The sequence below is a fragment of the Colossoma macropomum genome, unplaced genomic scaffold (genome assembly GCF_904425465.1).
Source record: "Colossoma macropomum unplaced genomic scaffold, Colossoma_macropomum, whole genome shotgun sequence".
In the NCBI taxonomy this organism is placed as follows: domain Eukaryota; kingdom Metazoa; phylum Chordata; class Actinopteri; order Characiformes; family Serrasalmidae; genus Colossoma; species Colossoma macropomum.
In genome coordinates this window covers 40,544,447-40,565,875 of record NW_023494802.1, presented here as the reverse complement: position 1 = coordinate 40,565,875, position 21,429 = coordinate 40,544,447, and the positions used below count along the sequence as shown (strand labels likewise).

At 44.5% G+C, this 21,429-nt stretch overlaps 1 protein-coding gene across 1 annotated transcript in view; it reads left to right on the top strand.

Annotated features, from left to right (window-relative positions):
* The first annotated feature begins 2,119 nt into the window (after positions 1-2,119).
* The window catches only part of nhsa (Nance-Horan syndrome a (congenital cataracts and dental anomalies)), a 125,217-nt gene continuing 105,907 nt past the window's right edge, over positions 2,120-21,429 (top strand). The window contains exon 1 of the mRNA XM_036590934.1: positions 2,120-2,414. Within this exon, the coding sequence (XP_036446827.1) occupies positions 2,120-2,414 (295 nt within the window). The remainder of the gene's footprint in view (positions 2,415-21,429) is intronic.

Below are 21,429 nucleotides of genomic sequence, written 5' to 3'. Positions count from 1 at the left end.
TTCACTAGAACAGAAGTACAAGTACAAATTACAGTATACCATTTAATACATCTTTAAGTATTCACTAGAACATAAAGCACAAGTTTTCACTAGAACACAAAGCACAAGTACAAATTACAGTATACCCTAGAACACAAGTACCATTACTTACTAGAACACAAACACAAGTATTCACTAGTACACAAGTACAAGTACAAATTACAGTATACTCTATAACACAAGTATTCACTAGAACACAAGTACAAGTATAAACTAGGGCACAAGCACAAGTATTCACTAGAACACAAGTACAAGTATAAACTAGGGCACAAGCACAAGTATTCACTAGAACACAAGTACAAGTACAAATTACAGTATACCTGAGAACACAAGTACAAGTATTCACTAGAACACACGCACAAGTGTTCACTAGAACACAAGTACAAGTACAAATTACAGAATACCTGAGAACACAAGTACAAGTGTTCACTAGAACACACACACAAGTATTCACTAGAACACAAGTACAAGTACAAGTTACAGTATACCTGAGAACACAAGTACAAGTATTCACTAGAACACAAGTACAAGTACAAATTACAGTATACCTGAGAACACAAGTACAAGTATTCACTAGAACACAAGTACAAGTACAAATTACAGTATACCTGAGAACACAAGTACAAGTGTTCACTAGAACACATGCACAAGTATTCACTAGAACACAAGTACAAGTACAAATTACAGTATACCTGAGAACACAAGTACAAGTGTTCACTAGAACACACGCACAAGTATTCACTAGAACACAAGTACAAGTACAAATTACAGAATACCTGAGAACACAAGTACAAGTGTTCACTAGAACACACGCACAAGTATTCACTAGAACACAAGTACAAGTACAAATTACAGTATACCTGAGAACACAAGTACAAGTATTCACTAGAACACAAGTACAAGTACAAATTACAGTATACCTGAGAACACAAGTACAAGTATTCACTAGAACACAAGTACAAGTACAAATTACAGTATACCTGAGAACACAAGTACAAGTATTCACTAGAACACAAGTACAAGTACAAATTACAGTATACCTGAGAACACAAGTACAAGTGTTCACTAGAACACATGCACAAGTATTCACTAGAACACAAGTACAAGTACAAATTACAGTATACCTGAGAACACAAGTACAAGTATTCACTAGAACACAAGTACAAGTACAAATTACAGTATACCTGAGAACACAAGTACAAGTGTTCACTAGAACACATGCACAGGTATTCACTAGAACACAAGTACAAGTACATATTACAGTATACCTGAGAACACAAGTACAAGTATTCACTAGAACACAAGTACAAGTGTTCACTAGAACACAAGTACAAGTACAAATTACAGTATACCTGAGAACACAAGTACAAGTGTTCACTAGAACACATGCACAAGTACAAATTACAGTATACCTGAGAACACATGCACAAGTATTCACTAGAACACAAGTACAAGTACAAATTACAGTATACCTCAGAACACAAGTACAAGTATTCACTAGAACACAAGCACAAGTGTTCACTGGATCATAAAGACAGATTTGCACTAGAACACAGGTACCATCTGTCTGTAAGTGTTGTAGCTAGAACACAAGCCCACTGGACAGTGCACTGTCTAAGCGCTCTGAGCGTCCTGAGTTCCTCCAAACTCGTGTGACTCCCTGACTGTCTGACTGTGTGACTCCTCTCTGCTCCGCTATTGGCTGAGGCGGCGAGTGACGTTTCTGTGAGTGAGACAGCGGGCCGCTCCGGATCCGCGCGGCTGCGGACTCCGCTCCGGGCTTTAGGCGGAGCCCGGTTTAAAAGCAGCTCGAGCTGAAAGTGCAGCTGAAAGTCCCACAGGCAGGCAGGCTGCTGCCGCGCCGAGCTGCGCGCACACACACTCACACGCACGGAGCTCGCGCACACCTCCCCGGAGCTTCTGGAGCGTCTCTAGGCGCGCGAGGATGGAGCAGGAGCCGCGCGTGCACCGCCGCGCGCTGCACTGAGGAGGAACTAATGCTCTAGCCGTTTAAACAGAGGCGCGTCTTTCTTTCTCGTGGTCTGTGGATTTTGTGCGCGCGAGCGTTCAGCGCGCGGAGATGCCGTTCTCGAAGCGCGCGGTGGAGCCGCGGTGTGTGTGGCGGAGTGAGCGCGAGCGCGAGGAGGAGCGCGAGCGGGGCTCGAGCCCGGACCGGGACCTGCGCGCGCTGTGCGGTGCGGCGCTCGCGCGCACTCTGCGGCAGCTGGCGGACGTGGCGAGGCACGCGGGCTCCGTGTTCGAGGAGCTCGAGGAGGAGCTCGCGCGGACCGAGCATAGGCTGAGGACGCTGCGCGAGACAGCGGGCAGAGTGCAGCGGCACGTGGGCCAACTGGAGGCCAAACAGGAGGCAGTGCGTGAGTACATCGTTACTGTTTATCATCAGCTCGCGCTTGTGTGAGTGTGTGTGAGTGGATCAGGTTTATGCCACATTGTGGGGACGAAAACCTGTTCATACTCTGACGTTGTGGGGACCTTAATAAGTAAATGGCGATGTTAAGGTCAGACTAGTAGTAGGTCTGGTTTGTGACCTGTGTGTGTGTGTGTGTGTGTGTGTGTGTGTGTGAAGGTGCTCTCTCTGGCTGATCCGTCTGCGCTCGCGCTGTTTCCGCGTGTTTACATCTGCAGGACCACAGCGTGCTCAACTCCTTAAATGGGAGCGCGTGCTCTCTCTCTCTCTCTCTCTCTCTCTCTCTCTCACTCACTCACTCACTCACTCACTCTGTTTACTCTCCTTTTTGCTCTGCCTCTCTCTTCTCTTTTGCCTTTCTCTCTCTTTTCTTCTCTCTCTTTTCACCTTTTCCCTCTTTTTCTTTCTCTTCTCTCATATATATCTTTTCTCTCTCTTTATCTTTTCTTCCCTCCCTTTTATCTCTCTCTCTCTCTCTCTCTCTCGCTGATGTGTAGCTGATTCAGTTTTATTGCTGGGTGTTATTGTTTCTGTGAGCTGTATTGTTGGATTAATTGTGGTCACTTCAGTTCAGTATATGGATCTGATAAAACATGAAGAACAATAAATGCTTATCAATCAAACACATCAAAGGACGCCTGCTGTCACTCATGATGATGTCATCCTTTGATGGTTTGCAGGTCTGTGTTCTTAGTAAGTCTACCTGACTGCACCAGTGATGCGCATATACACCAAAAACAAATGAACAAGGAAAGAGAGAAATAAACAAGCATGTTAGGGTGATATAAAAACTCTCTACCTCTCACTCTCTACCTCTCACTCTCTACCTCTCACTCTTTACCTCTTACTCTCTACCTCTCACTCTCTACCTCTCACTCTCTATCTCTCACTCTCTACCTTTCACTCTCTCTCACTCTCTACCTTTCACTCTCTATCTCTCTCTCTCTACCTCTCACTCTCTATCTCTCACTCTCTACCTTTCACTCTCTCTCACTCTCTACCTTTCACTCTCTATCTCTCACTCTCTACCTCTCACTCTCTACCTTTCGCTCTTTACCTTTCACTCTCTATCTCTCACTCTTTACCTCTTACTCTCTACCTCTCACTCTCTATCTCTCACTCTTTACCTCTTACTCTCTACCTCTCACTCTCTATCTCTCGTTCTCTACCTTTCACTCTCTATCTCTCACTCTTTACCTCTTACTCTCTACCTCTCACTCTCTACCTCTCACTCTCTATCTCTCATTCTCTACCTTTCACTCTCTATCTCTCACTCTTTGCCTCTTACTCTCTACCTCTCACTCTCTACCTCTCACTCTCTACCTTTCAGTCTCTATCTCTCACTCTCTACCTCTCACTCTCTTTCTCTCACTCTCTACCTCTCACTCTCTATCTTTCACTCTCTACCTCTCACTCTCGATCTCTCACTCTCTATCTCTCACTCTCGATCTCTCACTCTCTACCTCTCACTCTCGATCTCTCACTCTCTATCGCTCACTCTCTACCTCTCACTCTCTACATCTAACTTTCTACCTCTTACTCTCTACCTCTCACTATCTATCTCTCACTCTCTACCTTTCACTCTCTATCTCTCACTCTACCTCTCACTCTCTATCTCTCACTCTCTACCTTTCACTCTCTCTCACTCTCTGCCTTTCACTCTCTATCTCTCACTCTCTATCTCTCACTCTCTCACTCTCTCTCATTGTTTCTCTTCCTTTCCCCTACCTCTTGCTCTCTCTCCCTCTCTTTTCCCTCCCTTTCCCCAACCCCTTCTCACTCTATCTCTCTCTTTCCCTCCTTTTTTCCATCTATGCCCCCACCTCTCTCTCTCTCTCTCTCTCTCTCTCTCTCTCTGTCTCTGTCTTTAGTATGTTAATAGCTGATTTCCCCTGAGGGGGTGGTCTCGACAAAAACTTTCTTTTCTCTCAGACCCCCACACCCAAAAGAAAAACCCCCTGGAGGTCATGACACGCCCCCCCGGGGGTCATGTAGAGAGTCTGGACCCCAGTAAAGGTCAGAGGTCAGGCTGCACTGACAGGCTGATGTTGAGCACCTGTAGAGGCGGGACGTCCCGCAGCATTCCGGCTCGTTTAGCGTCCGGTAAACGACTCAGTTTCAGGATTAGTGTTTACACTGATTCACACGACCTGAAGGTTCATTCATGAATCTGATTAAAGCCGATCAGACGGAAGGCTGACCAGACGGCCTGACGGCAACGAGTCCAGGCCCTCGTCCAGTGTTTCCTCTGAAATGAAGGGTGTTAATAGTGAGTTTGTGCTGCAGTAACAGCCTCTACTCTTCTGGGAAGGCTTTACACTAGATGTTGAACATTGCTGTGAGGATTTGATTGAGCATTAATGAGGTCAGATACTGATGTTGGATGGTCAGCTTTGGATCTCCAACTCATCCCAAAGGTATTGGATGGAGCTCCATCACTCCAGAGAACACAGGTGCTCCCCAGCCCAATGCTGAGGGAGCTTTATTTCCCCTCTAGTCCATGCTTAGCATTGGGCATGGTGGTGGCTCATGTGCTCCAGAGCTTCATTCTGCTGGTCAGTGCTTTTCTATGGAGATTATACAAGCTGTCAGCAATGTGAGCAACTTAGAGTAGCTAAATTCACTCATTTGAAGGGCTGTCTGGATACTTTTGGACAGATAGTTGTTCCAATTTTTGAGCATCTCAGCCATCCATGTGAGCATTTTGGTGCTTATGCCAGTGGAATCTGTCCAGAAATGTATTGTTTTTTTTATTACATTTTGTTACATTTTTATTAAAATGAACAAAAATCAAGTTATTAAAATTGAAATTGATCTTGAAACCCAAAGCTTAATAACATGGGAACACATTTCTTTATGCACAGTATCCTTGAGAGTCAATAAATTAGCCCAGTTAGCTACAGTCATATGCAAGAGTTTCAACCCTTCCAGTCAAATTAAGTGCGCATATTGGAAATATGAAATGTGCCATTACTTTTGCACATAAACAAAATGTGCCATAACTTTTGCACGTTTTATGTTTTGTCAGTATGTTGTGTAGTTTGTTAAATTCAGCAATATGTGTGCATTAAAGTGTGCAGAAGAGTGATCTCTGTAGAGGATGTGTTCACTTATTTACACTTAGAAAATCAATTGACCGGGGGTGCCAAAACTTTTGCATATGACCGCATAGTAGCCTTAAGTGTAAGTTTAATGTTTGAAAATAAAGACAACAACAACTGTAATAGTAATAGTATATCACATTACAGCCAAATGTAGCCTTTACCTCACTGTGATGTAAGTGTAGCGTAGCTCTTTACGAAGTTGGCTTATGCACATTAGCAACGTTAGCAATTGTTCAGCGATTATCTCTGAAAATACCTGGTAAATATTCATGGCGCTTCATTATAAACATTCAGAATGTGATGTTATTAAAGATTATTAAAGACAACTTCAAACGTAATTAGAAGCCCTTTGTCTGTCTAATGAAATTGAAGTGCCTATTGTGTGTAGTGTCAGTCTTTACCTGACCATCAGCAGAGCTCTGATCTTTGTCTCTGATCTCCTGGTCAGTTTGTCTGCTTTCAACTCAAACATTGTAATTACAGTGACCAGTCAAAACAAGACCTTACAGTATGCAATTACAGTGCGCGGCCCACTCAGAGATCAGTGTGGTCATTCAGAGAAAATGTTCCAGTTCAGAAGATGAGTGTAATTGGCAGTTTGCTGTGGTGATGTTGTGTAAGTTTCTCTAACTGTTGTGATAATGGAGTTGAGTTGGTGTTTGTAGAGGCCAGAGTTAACCTAAAGACACACCATGGCAGCACCACACCACAGCACTACACCACAGCACCACAGCACAGCTAACACAGCACCACACCACAGCACCACACCACAGCACCACAGCACAGCTAACACAGCACCACATCAAAGCACCACATCACAGCACCACACCACAGCTAACACAGCACCACATCAAGGCACCACATCACAGCTAACACAGCACCACATCACAGTTAACACAGCACCACACCACAGCACTACACCACAGCTAACACAGCACCACACCACAGTTAACACAGCACCACACCACAGCACTACACCACAGCTAACACAGCACCACACCACAGTTAACACAGCACCACACCACAGCACTACACCACAGCTAACACAGCACCACACCACAGCTAACACAGCACCACAGCTAACACAGCACCACACCACAGCTAACACAGCACCACACCACAGCTAACACAGCACCACACCACAGTTAACACAGCACCACACCACAGCTAACACAGCACCACACCACAGCTAACACAGCACCACATCACAGCACCACATCACAGCTAACACAGCACCACACCACAGCTAACACAGCACCACACCACAGCTAACACAGCACCACATCACAGCACCACATCACAGCTAACACAGCACCACATCACAGCTAACACAGCACCACACCACAGCTAACACAGCACCACATCACAGCTAACACAGCACCACACCACAGCTAACACAGCACCACATCACAGCACCACATCACAGCTAACACAGCACCACATCACAGCTAACACAGCACCACACCACAGCTAACACAGCACCACATCACAGCTAACACAGCACCACACCACAGTTAACACAGCACCACATCACAGCACCACACCACAGCTAACACAGCACCACACCACAGTTAACACAGCACCACATCACAGCACCACACCACAGCTAACACAGCACCACACCACAGCTAACACAGCACCACATCACAGCTAACACAGCACCACACCACAGTTAACACAGCACCACATCACAGCACCACACCACAGCTAACACAGCACCACACCACAGCTAACACAGCACCACATCACAGCTAACACAGCACCACATCACAGCACCACACCACAGCTAACACAGCACCACACCACAGCTAACACAGCACCACATCACAGCTAACACAGCACCACATCACAGCTAACACAGCACCACACCACAGCTAACACAGCACCACACCACAGCTAACACAGCACCACACCACAGCTAACACAGCACCACATCACAGCTAACACAGCACCACACCACAGTTAACACTTGTGTGTATTTGATGTCTCCTCTGTGACGTTGGTACAATTAGGTCAAACAACAAGAAAAAAAACGCATTATTGCACTTTCGCTCTCTCTCTCTCTCTCTCTCTCACTGTCTCTATCTACCTATCTATCTATCTATCTATCTATCTATCTATCTATCTACCTATCTGCATTAGTACAGACAGATGTTGATGCTGCTGCAGTGTTCAGACTGGGTGTTTTCAGATGAGTCACTGTGCTCTGTTTGTGAGTGTGTTGTGTAACAGTAGTTGATCCTCTGTTTCCCCAGAATGGCTCTTTCTCCCTCTGCTGTGTTGACCGTCTTACTATAAACACCTACCTTGTGCTTCCACAGCCTGGCCACTTTATTAGAAACACCTGCCTTGTACTATACCACGTTTTCTTTTCCCACTGAATTCATCAGTTTTAACTGATCCAGCCATTTTTCCTTTTAGAGCAACTGAGCTGTTTTCAAAACATTCACTCAGCATGATGATCTAAAGGTAGTCTATGACTCTAAAACCACTCAGTCACTCTATTAGCCTCACATGAGCAGCTCCACAGCCAGCGTCACATCACAGTGTGAGTGAGCGCTGTGTCAGGACGGATCTGTTACAGGGCTGAATCACGTTCATGTGTTCAGTCTGTGTTCAGTCTGAATCAGCGCTCGCTGTCCTGCGGTCAGCAGAATGAATGAGCGCAGTGCTATCAAACTGAGGGCTTTGTTTAGAGACACTCGATCCTCATGCCTCACATAATCATACTCAGTTTTACGTTGAAATCATTTTTGCTAGGCGGACATCGTACAGTAGAGCGGCGATGTGGAGTGACACAAAACTATACAAACAGCAAAACCACACAGCGCTCTGAGAGCGGAGCAGCCCACCGCAAACCAATCAGAGTAAACACAGTTAGAGGACATGAGCGAGCGAGTGAGTGGGGGGGGGTCTTCACTGTAGGGGACATAGATATCAAATCACAGCAACACACTCAATACAATACAGTGAGCTTGAAGAAAACATGGACTGGAATCTCTGCACTCGTGAGCTATTATATATACATACGTGACAAATCATTATTACATAAAGATATTCGCAGGTATGTAGTACATGTGGACACATTACTACACATAGATACCTACATATCGCCCTCGTATCTCCAAAATGGTCACTTTACAGGAGAAGGAAAAAACCTACTTTACTTTTAATGGAAGTCAATGGAACCAGACATTTTTCCAGGTCATTTTGGGCCGTTTCTGTTAGTCCATTCACCATGAAACTTACAGACAATTTAAACGGCAACAGGTATTTTCAAATTATGTCAAAAACAGAAAAACGTAAAAAATGGAGATACAAGGTTTTCTTCGGACAGCAGCGATATGCATAATATATTTGGGACCCATCATTGCTACATGTAGATACTTACATACATATATAATACATATGGATGTATTATTGTATATGGATACTTACATATATATAGATAGATACTGATACTTAAAGGTATAGATACTTATATATAGATAACTTATATGTTACATATAGACACATACGTATATGTAATATGAATGAATGTGTTTTTATATATATACGTATATATATGCATATAGGTCCTGACACTGTATTAAAACAAGCCTATGTGTGTGTAGACTGGCAGAGCTGGTTAGAAATATGAACCTCCTGATTATTTTAGAAAAGGGTGTGAGAGTTGATCTCTCTCTCTCTCTCTCTCTCTCTCTCTCTCTCTGTGTAAATGCTATACGTTTCTGAAACATGCAACTGTGTGTGAATGTTCCAGGAACAGTATCCGCTGTGTGGAGTAACTCTTACGCTCCTCCACTGCAGCAGCCTTTAAACATCGTTTCCCACAACACAGTCATCAGCTTCCGTTCTTTACAGGAGACTCACTTTCAGATTCTCAAAGAAATCTGCAGACACTCCTCCGGAGTTCAGTCCTACCCCGCGTTCACACCAGCAGCGACGCGACGCGACAAGGCGGCCGGAGTGAGAGCCGACGATTTATGGCGACATTAGGCGTCGCAAACATTGGCAACGCAAAGTGGGCGAAGTCAGTGGCGCAACAAAGTTGAGCGGAGTTTAACTTTATGCAAATGAGGAGCGAAGCTGAGCAGCATAGTACGCACTTTATCTCCGCCACTGTGCCCTCCTTTATTGGTTCCTAGGTATTTGTTCCTATGAGATGGAATAATGGTGTCAGTGCTTTCAGCGCAAACAGACAGGAATCATAAAAACTAAACACTGGATCAGCGAAACCATGGCAACCAAACATCAATTCGATTTCAGAAACACCCACAAGTGACAAGCGATCAGTAATTTGGCTGACGAGGCGAAAAGTCGCTGCTGGTGTGAACGCTGGGTTAGAAATTAGTTGTATTTTCTGAAGTACTCAAACACATTCAGTGGTGTTGAGGTCTGGACTCTGGGGTGGTCAGTCCATTGTTCAGCTTCTTTGTTTGATGTGTCCGTCTCCTTTTCTCAGTGAGGTTCTTCTTGACAGCTACACATCCTTTCAGACCCACAGCGCTGAGTCGTCTTCTCACAGTGGAAGGATGGACAGAAACACCTGTGGATGTTTTCAGATGTGAAGCAGCTTGATTTTCTCCTCTCTCTCAGAGATGAAAGCTTTAAGTGCTGTTTATCTGATGGGGGCAGTTTTGGGGTCGACCGGGTCTTCCAGGTGGTTGTTAGGAGGAACATTGTCTCTGTAGCTTGTAGTTTTTAATCTCCATTTTTTGGAAACTCCTGTTTTTGTTCACTTGTTTTTCTTTGACGTTCTCCTTTATTATGCAGTAGTCATATACATGTTATGATATACTAAGGCTTATTATTCAGTAACTACAGGGACCTCAATTCAAACTAATGGAGCTATTCTTAGGTTATAGAAGTGTGTAATAAAGCTTTGGGCCTGCTGGGGCTTGTTAAAGACTTAATGGCTGTTTTGACTGGAAATGAAATAAATAATGGGTGGATTATGGCACAGTCCTTGTCCTTGTGTGTGTATATATATATATATATATATATATATATATATATATATATATATATATATATATATAGTCATTATGTTATGAGCTCATGGTTGATTTAAACTGCTAATAGAAGGGATTTCTCACATGCACCCCTCCTCTCATTCTTGTGCAGGTCCGGGCAGCATCGTGTTGACATCACGCAGCCGTTAATTATAGCTGGTTATCAGAGATTCCTCTTTCTCCCTCATTCCTCCGCGTGCCTGTGACGTTATTCCACAGAAATTCTCCAACAGTAATGATAGACTTCATACTGTAACGCTGTGCATGTGTGGTTCTGAGATCTTCTCCCACCATCAGTGTGGATTACAGTGCATATGGTACTGTTATTAACTATTCAGCCCTACATTAAGACCTTTCTGCTACTTTATTATTTCTGACAGTAACATTACGGTATTATATGGTGGCCCTAAAGAGGTATTTGGACATTTGGGCCATTCCTAAAAATGTATTAAGGTCACTGTGTTAGGAAACAGGTCAAACTAAGTGGCGTTTATTTTTAACCCCTTAAAATCCCAGACTTTAATGAAAACTAGCTGAGATATTCTTAGGTTATAGAAGTGTGTAGTAAGGCTTTAGGCCTGCTGGTGGGCCCTGGCCATTTAAGGGGTTAACAGTCCAAGAGCTTTCAAATAGCAGCTGGACTGTTTTCGATTGTTATATCTTTGTAGACTTGCATTAAAATGTCTTTTAACGTTTCTGACCTCATGATCCCATCAATGAACACAAGCTCACTGACACCATTGTAAGAAAAACAGACAGACTTTACTGTAGCCTCAGTGCAGTCTGGCTGGAATTCTTCAGGCTTTTTCCACACAAAGAGTCTACCAGCAGTTTTATGGTGGCAGTGGTGAACCGTGTGTGTTAACGCTAGGCCTTCAGTTTAAGCCATATCGGTTAAAAATAAGGTAAAAACCACCTCCACCATAATGCTAATTTCTGTAAGGGTTTGCAAAGACTACTCGACTAATAAGTCCACTAGTGGGCGCTGTGGGCAGCAGTTGATTAATCTACAACGATGCCTGAAACATAGTGAAATATGGCTTAACTCAAAGTGCTTATCAGTGTGGAAATACTACACAGAATGAAGCCAACATGCACAACGAAAACAACAACAAATGCAAATCTTTTGCTACCTATGGTTTCCAACACAATTCAGGAAGATCCTTTTAAAATGGGGTATCATGAACTTTTAATGTAAGTCAATGGAACCAGAATTTTTTCCAAGTAATTTTGAGCCGTTTTCTTTTGGTCCATTCATCGTGAAATTTTGACACAACGTAAAGAGCAAAATGCATTTTCAAATTATGTCAAAAACTGAAAAGATACAAGGTTTCGTTCCGATGGCAGTGATATGTTAATGTCTGTTATAGGCTTTACATGCAAAATAGAATGTGTTTTCCAAGCTACAAACATTTGCGCTTAACCTAGAATCACTGACCTGGAGTCACTGGTTCAGAGCTAACATACCACTAGAATCCTGTAGGGGTGCTAACAGTAAAGAGGCCCAGGACGGTAAGCCTAGACTGATGCTTTTTTCCTAGCAAAATTAGTCCCGTCCTTTGGAAATCAAAAACTTTTGATTAGAAAATATAACCCACTAGAAACTTGCTTCTCCCACGGCCATTTTTATTGCCATTCAGATGCTGGTTTCATCGCTGGTGTTATTATAGACGTCTCTCTGACGAAACTAATCCAATCCAAATAGGGCTTAAGAGTGTATTATGTCCATGTGTGAGGGTTTGTCGATGGTGGTGGACTGTGAGTAGCCGTATGAATGTGAAATGCTCAGTAGTCCATACCTTTTTTTTTCTCATGCTGGAATTTTGATTCTCCATGATCTGTATTTGTGTGTTTACTGAGTGTGTGACGCACATAGGTAATAAACTGGGATTAGTGTGGGTGTGTGGGTGTGTGTGGGTGTGTGGGGCACAATTTATATTTACATCCTTCAATAAACGGCTTGGAAATTCTCACGGAGCGACTGAGCTGTTCTCTGACCTTTGGCCTCATTCGAATAAAGTACACCTACCATCAGCTCTGTGAAGCAGACAAATAAACCAAGTGAATCAAAACCAAACAGAGCACCGGCTCACATGCCCAACATGTGCCAGAGGTTTGGCCCTCACTTCTTCTTGACCATAAACACAGGCTCAGGCTATTTAATCGGCCCAGTCGTGAAGCAGTGTGTCAATTTGATCTCGATTAGCTGACATGACTCCCGCCGTGTGATCCGCGTCGTGTCATCTCAGTCTCTGATGAGGTCATTTGATAGCACACAATTTTGAAAAGACTCACACTTCCGACACTCAGTGGTACCGAAGCGGTTCAGGTGATACGAGTAAAAGTACTGAGTTCCGTGCCAACGCACACTCGCTGTGCTGTAACCCTACACCTGTGTGTTGTGAGAAGGTGCTGGGTGTGTTTAGTGTTGTCGAGTGTTGATGGAAGGAGAGAGAGATCAGTTTTCACCGTCGCTGAGCCTTTAGGCAGGGAATGCACAGCAAACCTCTCGCACACATACATACAATAGGAACTGATAGACGGGAATTCTGGTGGTTCACTCACACTTCCTGTACATCTTGTGCTGTGTATTCTTCAGCTTTGTTTGACCTGCTGGTTCCCTCAACCTTAAAGCACACACACACACACACGCACACACACACACACACACACACACACACACATACCACTTCCTTCCTAGTGTAAGCATCACCGTTTCAGAGTAAAACTGAGATTTACAACCACAAACTCGGAGACCACAGTGAGTTCTCACACTCAGGGTCAGACTGAACAGTTTGTTGGAGAATTTTGGGATTGGAGGGCATTTGGATTTGTTGGTGTTTGTTAGAGAATGTTTGGATTTGTTGGTGTTTGTTAGAGAATGTTTGGATTTGTTGGTGTTTGTTAGAGAATGTTTGGATTTGTTGGTGTTTATTGCAAAATTATGGGGGTTTGTTGAAGAACAATCTGTATTTGCTGGTGTTTGTTGGAGAACATTTTAGTTTGCAGGTGGTGGAGAATATTTAGGTTTGGTGTATTTTGGAGAATACTTTGGTCTGTTGGAGAATATTTGGATTTTTTGGTGTTTTTGGGAAAATATTTGGGTTTGTTGGAGAATTTTTGGATTTTTTTGGTCTTTGTTTGAGAACACTTAAGTGTGGAGAGTTTTGGCGGAGAACATTTGACATTGCTGCTGTTGGAGAACAGTTGGGTTTGTTGAATAACGTTTGGCTTCACTGCTTTGGAGAACATTTGGCTTTGGTGGTGTTGGTTGGAAGTTGTTTGGATTTGGTGGTGTTGGAGAACATTTGGCTTTGATGGTGTTGGTTGGAAGTTGTTCGGGTTTGGTGGTGTTGGAGAACATTTGACTTTGGTGGTGTAGGTTGGATAACATCTGGATTTAGTAGCTCTGGAGAACATTTGGTTTTGATGGTGTTGGTTGGAGGATGTTCGGGTTTGGTAGTGTTGGAGAGCATTTGGCTTTGATGGTGTTGGCGAATGTTTGGGTTTTGATGGTGTTTGAGAACATTTGACTTTGGTGGTATTGGTTGGGTAACGTCTGGATTTGGTAGCTTTGGAGAACATTTGGTTTTGAAGATGTTGGGGAATGTTTGGGTTTTGGTGGTGTTTGAGACTGTTTGGGCTTTTGGTGGTGTTTGAGACTGGGTTTTGGTGGTGTTTGAGACTGTTTGGGTTTTGGTGGTGTTTGAGACTGTTTGGGCTTTGGTGGTGTTGAGACTGTTTGGGCTTTGGTGGTGTTTGAGACTGGGTTTTGGTGGTGTTTGAGACTGTTTGGGTTTTGGTGGTGTTTGAGACTGTTTGGGCTTTGGTGGTGTTTGAGACTGGGTTTTGGTGGTGTTTGAGACTGTTTGGGTTTTGGTGGTGTTTGAGACTGTTTGGGGTTTTGGTGGTGTTTGAGACTGTTTGGGTTTTGGTGGTGTTTGAGACTGTTTGGGCTTTGGTGGTGTTTGAGACTGTTTGGGTTTTGGTGGTGTTTGAGACTGTTTGGGTTTTGGTGGTGTTTGAGACTGTTTGGGCTTTGGTGGTGTTTGAGACTGTTTGGGTTTTGGTGGTGTTTGAGACTGTTTGGGTTTTGGTGGTGTTTGAGACTGTTTGGGTTTTGGTGGTGTTTGAGACTGTTTGGGTTTTGGTGGTGTTTGAGACTATTTGGGTTTTGGTGGTGTTTGAAACCGTTTGGGTTTTGGTGGTGTTTGAGACTTTGGGTTTTGGTGGTGTTTGAAACCGTTTGGGTTTTTGGTGGTGTTTGAGACTGTTTGGGTTTTGGTGGTGTTTGAGACTGTTTGGGCTTTGGTGGTGTTTGAGACTGTTTGGGTTTTGGTGGTGTTTGAGACTGTTTGGGCTTTGGTGGTGTTTGAGACTGGGTTTTGGTGGTGTTTGAGACTGTTTGGGTTTTGGTGGTGTTTGAGACTGTTTGGGTTTTGGTGGTGTTTGAGACTGGGTTTTGGTGGTGTTTGAGACTGTTTGGGTTTTGGTGGTGTTTGAGACTATTTGGGTTTTGGTGGTGTTTGAAACCGTTTGGGTTTTGGTGGTGTTTGAGACTTTGGGTTTTGGTGGTGTTTGAAACCGTTTGGGTTTTTGGTGGTGTTTGAGACTGGGTTTTGGTGGTGTTTGAGACTGTTTGGGTTTTGGTGGTGTTTGAGACTGTTTGGGTTTTGGTGGTGTTTGGGTTTTGGTGGTGTTTGAGACTGGGTTTTGGTGGTGTTTGAGACTGTTTGGGTTTTGGTGGTGTTTGAGACTGTTTGGGCTTTGGTGGTGTTTGAGACTGTTTGGGCTTTGGTGGTGTTTGAGACTGGGTTTTGGTGGTGTTTGAGACTGTTTGGGTTTTGGTGGTGTTTGAGACTGTTTGGGCTTTGGTGGTGTTTGAGACTGGGTTTTGGTGGTGTTTGAGACTTTGGGTTTTGGTGGTGTTTGAGACTGTTTGGGTTTTGGTGGTGTTTGAGACTGTTTGGGTTTTGGTGGTGGTTTGAGACTGTTTGGGCTTTGGTGGTGTTTGAGACTGTTTGGGTTTTGGTGGTGTTTGAGACTGTTTGGGCTTTGGTGGTGTTTGAGACTGTTTGGGTTTTGGTGGTGTTTGAGACTGTTTGGGCTTTGGTGGTGTTTGAGACTGTTTGGGTTTTGGTGGTGTTTGAGACTGGGTTTTGGTGGTGTTTGAGACTGTTTGGGTTTTGGTGGTGTTTGAGACTGGGTTTTGGTGGTGTTTGAGACTGTTTGGGTTTGGTGGTGTTTGAGACTATTTGGGTTTTGGTGGTGTTTGAAACCGTTTGGGTTTTGGTGGTGTTTGAGACTGGGTTTTGGTGGTGTTTGAGACTGTTTGGGTTTTGGTGGTGTTTGAGACTATTTGGGTTTTGGTGGTGTTTGAAACCGTTTGGGTTTTGGTGGTGTTTGAGACTTTGGGTTTTGGTGGTGTTTGAAACCGTTTGGGTTTTTGGTGGTGTTTGAGACTGTTTGGGTTTTGGTGGTGTTTGAGACTGTTTGGGTTTTGTGGTGTTTGAGACTGAGTTTTGGTGGTGTTTGAGACTGTTTGGGTTTTGGTGGTGTTTGAGACTGTTTGGGTTTTGGTGGTGTTTGGGTTTTGGTGGTGTTTGAGACTGTTTGGGCTTTGGTGGTGTTTGAGACTGTTTGGGTTTTGGTGGTGTTTGAGACTGTTTGGGCTTTGGTGGTGTTTGAGACTGTTTGGGCTTTGGTGGTGTTTGAGACTGTTTGGGTTTTGGTGGTGTTTGAGACTGTTTGGGTTTTGGTGGTGTTTGGGTTTTGGTGGTGTTTGAGACTGGGCTTTGGTGGTGTTTGAGACTGGGCTTTGGTGGTGTTTGAGACTGTTTGGGTTTTGGTGGTGTTTGAGACTGTTTGGGCTTTGGTGGTGTTTGAGACTGTTTGGGTTTTGGTGGTGTTTGAGACTGGGTTTTGGTGGTGTTTGAGACTGTTTGGGTTTTGGTGGTGTTTGAGACTGTTTGGGTTTTGGTGGTGTTTGAGACTGGGTTTTGGTGGTGTTTGAGACTGTTTGGGTTTTGGTGGTGTTTGAGACTGTTTGGGTTTTGGTGGTGTTTGAAACCGTTTGGGTTTTGGTGGTGTTTGAGACTGTTTGGGTTTTGGTGGTGTTTGAAACCGTTTGGGTTTTGGTGGTGTTTGAGACTGTTTGGGTTTTGGTGGTGTTTGAGACTATTTGGGTTTTGGTGGTGTTTGAGACTGTTTGGGTTTTGGTGGTGTTTGAAACCGTTTGGGTTTTGGTGGTGTTTGAGACTGTTTGGGTTTTGGTGGTGTTTGGGTTTTGGTGGTGTTTCAGACTGTTTGGGTTTTGGTGGTGTTTGGGGCTGGGTTTTGGTGGTGTTTGAGACTGGGTTTTGGTGGTGTTTGAGACTGTTTGGGTTTTGGTGGTGTTTGAGACTGTTTGGGTTTTGGTGGTGTTAGCCATATGTCTTTTGGATTTGTGGATGGAGAGCGTTTGGGTGGTGTTCAGGTGGAGAACGGTGAACTGTGTGGACTGTAGAACTCCGTACTGATGAATTTGTGGAGACGAACTCCGTCACATGCTGACCTGCAGCTCTGTGTTTACATCATGCACATCCTCAAACGTGCTCAGTTGTGGTGGGAGTTGTTTTGAGCGGCCTCAGCTGAACTGGCTCAGTGCTGTTGTTGCAGTGGTGTGTGCAGTGAGTGCAGTGCGCCCAGCGTATAATTCTCCGCTCTGTAATTTGACTGTAAAATCACTGTTATGACTCTGCATTGTGAGCCATCAGGCCATCAAACACATTCCTTCACTATCACCCCCTCCCGGGCTTTAATAGGTGAGGAACTGTCAGTGGAAATGATGATTTGATGAATCAAAGGATTTTTTTAGCTGAATCAAATGATAATGAAGCTCGTTCAGCTCGTTTGTGCTGTGTAATTTGAATGGAAGCTGGTGTAGATGGAGAGCTGGAGATACTAATTAGGTGCAGCTCTGTATGTACAGCGGGTAAATAAACCGAGTGTAATAAGGCAGGACTTTGTAGTCGGAGCCAGTTTACTGAACATAAACACACACACACACACACACACACACACACACACACTCACCACACACACACACACACTCACGCCCTACTGACCCAAACACACTACACACCTGATTCTAACGTGTTCATCAACACAGTCATGATGAGTCTGTTCTCATTCTTCTCTCTCTCCCCTTTTTCTCACTGTTTCTCCCTCTCTCCTTCTTTCTTTTCCCTCTCTCCTTCTTTCTTTTTTCTCTCTATCTTTATCTCTACTCCCTTCTCTCCCTATCTCGCTCCTTTTACTGTCCCTCTCTCCTTCCCCATTATATCTCTATCTCTTTTCTCTCTCTCCCTGTTCTATCTTTCTCCTCTCTTTCTCTCTCTCTCTCCTCCTTATTCTACCTCTATTTTACGTTTCTTTTTCTCTCTTTTTTCTCACTGTATTCTGTCTGTCTGCTTCTCTTTCTCTCTCTCTCTCTTTTCTCTCTCCCTATTCTATCTCTATCTCTTTCTCTTCTCTCTCCCACTGTCTCTCTTTTCTCCTTTCCTGTTATATCTCTTTTTCTCCTCCCTCTTTCTGTTTTTCTCTCTCTATTCTCTCCTTATTCCTGTCTCTTCTTTTCTTTTCCCAGTCTGTCTCTCCCTCTCCTTCTTTCCTCTCATTTTTTCTCTTTTATTTATCTTCTTTCTCTCTCTCTCTTTTTCTTTCTCTCCCTCTTATTTCTCTTTTCTCTCTCTCTCTCTCTCTCTCTCTCTCCTCCCTTGCGCAGGAGAGTTTAGTGATTATGTAACAGTGTTATATTATTCAGATAAATCTCAGTGTGTCTGTTTTGGTGGTGAGTGTGTTTAAGACTGTTCTGTGTCTGTCTGTCTGTGTGTGTGTGTGTGTGTGTGTGTCTGTGGTCTGTGTGTGTCTGTGTGTGTGTGTCTGTGTGTGTGTCTGTGGTCTGTGTGTGTGTGTGTTGTGTGTGTGTGTGTGTGTGTGTGTGTGTGTCTGTCTATGTGTGTCTGTCTGTCTGTGTGTGTGTCTGTCTGTGTGTGTGTGTGTGTGTGTGTGTGTGTGTGTGTGTGTGTGTGTGTGTGTGTGGTGATGACGGTCAGACAGAAAGTATTTCCTCGACAAGCCTGTAACAGTTTCCACTGATGTTTCCACTGAAAGAATGCAGCAGTGCTGAATGAACACTGAAATACGCACACACACACACACACACACACACACACACACACACACACACACACACAGTGACCCCTCTCACACACACACACACAGTGACCCCTCACACACACACACACACACAGTGACCCCATCACCAGTACCGATACTGTGTTTAAGTGCCGGTATCGGCGCTGATACCGATACAGTATTGGTATTGGTGCAACACCACTGACCTGCACATTTGTATAGATCCAAATTAGCACGACGTAAACAGGAAAGTTTTTATTAGCTGTAGCTAAACCGTCGAACTTGTAGATCACTGTCTGAAAGGCAGAGTGCCGGAACGTTTTGCCTAAACATTTTGAAACAATATCTAGTAAAAGTGATTGACCGTTATGACGCTACTGTTGCTTAGCAACAGTAAGATGCACAGCCAGAAGTAGCATTGAAAAAGAAAGTAGTGTAATCCTCCCCCCTAAAGCTAAGTTCTGTGGGAACTCCCAAAAACATCTGAGACACATCCTGACACTGAGCAGACAAGACTCAGACAACCCTCTCTCTCTCTCTCTCTCTCTCTCTGTCTCTCTCTCTCTCTCTCGTCTCTCTCTCTCTCTCCCTCTCTCCTTTTATTCCCCATCATTAATACTCCATTAGAGTCATGAAATGTGGCTGTGCACGGCCCCGGGGAGCTCTCCAACACAGCACAACTTTTTCTGCTCTCGTAAATCCACGCATACAGGCTGGAATTCCTTTGGAAATGTAAGGGAAGCGTTTGATTGAAGCTTTAAAACGCTCGCTGCATTTCTGGGGATACAATGAAACCATTGTCACGACACAACGCAAAGAAAGTCACTGCGCTCTGTGTAACTTGTTCAGGCGGTGGCCGGACTCCGCCGTGTCTGGGAAAGCAGAGCGATCGCCGTATTTGGGTGTAGCCGTTCAGATAAGATCAGGGAGCGTTTGACTGATGAAACGGTTCTACGTGATGACTTTTGGCCCACGCTCTACAAAAATGTGTGGTTTGTGCCACACACAGAGTTTTGATTGGTTTAGCAGAGGCTTCTGCCAGGCGATGAAGAGAGGAGACCACCGTCGAGCATGTCTGTGTGTGTGTGAGAGAGTTTGGCAGCGTGTGATTGAAAGGAGGGCTTAGAGAAGATCTCTCCCAGAAGATCCCTCCATCAGGGCGGGGAGAGAAACGCCGGAGACGGGAGACTCTGGACTGTTCACTCTGTTCAAGACTTTACCCCTGAGCTGTTTTGGCAAGAGACGCTAGACTGAAGGCTCCAGATAGGATCAGAGATGTGGTTTGCCTGCACACACAGGCAGGCGCACACACATGTATACATATATGCACTGTGTGTGTTCCAGGGGGTGCTGTCTCTGATGAGGGGGACTCTTAGCATGGTTACCATGTAGTTAGAACAGGGTTACTCCACTGTTAGGTGACGATCACCCCATAGTTACTCCATGGATAGCCTACAGTCACCCCACAGTTAGCCCACGTTTACCCCACAGTTAGCCCACGTTTACCCCACAGCTAGACCATGTTTACCCCACAGTTAGACCATGTTTACTCCACAGCTAGACCATGTTTACCCCACAGTTAGCCCACGTTTACCCCACAGTTAGACCACGTTTACCCCACAGTTAAACCATGTTTACCCCAGAGTTAGACCACGTTTACTCCACAGCTAGACCATGTTTACCCCACAGTTAGCCCACGTTTACCCCACAGTTAGACCACGTTTACCCCACAGTTAGACCATGTTTACCCCACAGCTAGACCACGTTTACCCCACAGTTAACCCACGTTTACCCCACAGTTAGACCATGTTTACCCCACAGTTAACCCACGTTTACCCCACAGTTAGACCATGTTTACTCCACAGCTAGACCATGTTTACCCCACAGTTAGCCCACGTTTACCCCACAGTTAGACCACGTTTACCCCACAGTTAGACCATGTTTACCCCACAGCTAGACCATGTTTACCCCACAGTTAGCCCACGTTTACCCCACAGTTAGACCACGTTTACCCCACAGTTAGACCATGTTTACCCACAGTTAGACCACGTTTACCCCACAGTTAGACCACGTTTACCCCACAGTTAGACCATGTTTACCCCACAGTTAGACCATGTTTACCCCACAGTTAGACCATGTTTACCCCACAGTTAGACCAGTTTTCCACGTAGCCCATGTTTACCCCACAGTTAGACCATGTTTACCCCACAGTTAGACCATGTTTACTCCACAGTTAGCCCATGTTTACCCCACAGTTAGACCATGTTTACCCCACAGTTAGACCATGTTTACCCCACAGTTAGACCACGTTTACCCCACAGTTAGACCACGTTTACCCCACAGTTAGACCATGTTTACCCCACAGTTAGACCACGTTTACCCCACAGTTAGACCATGTTTACCTAGCAGTTCCCCCATGACCACGTTTACCCCACAGTTAGACCACGTTTACCCCAAGTTAGACCATGTTACTGCAGTTACCCCACAGTTAGACCATGTTTACCCCACAGTTAGACCACGTTACCTTCACAGTTAGACCATGTTTACCTCACAGTTAGACCATGTTACCCCACAGTTAGACCTGTTTACCCCACAGTTAGACCATGTTTACCCACAGTTAGACCACGTTTACCCCACAGTTGACCACGTTTACCCACAGTTAGAC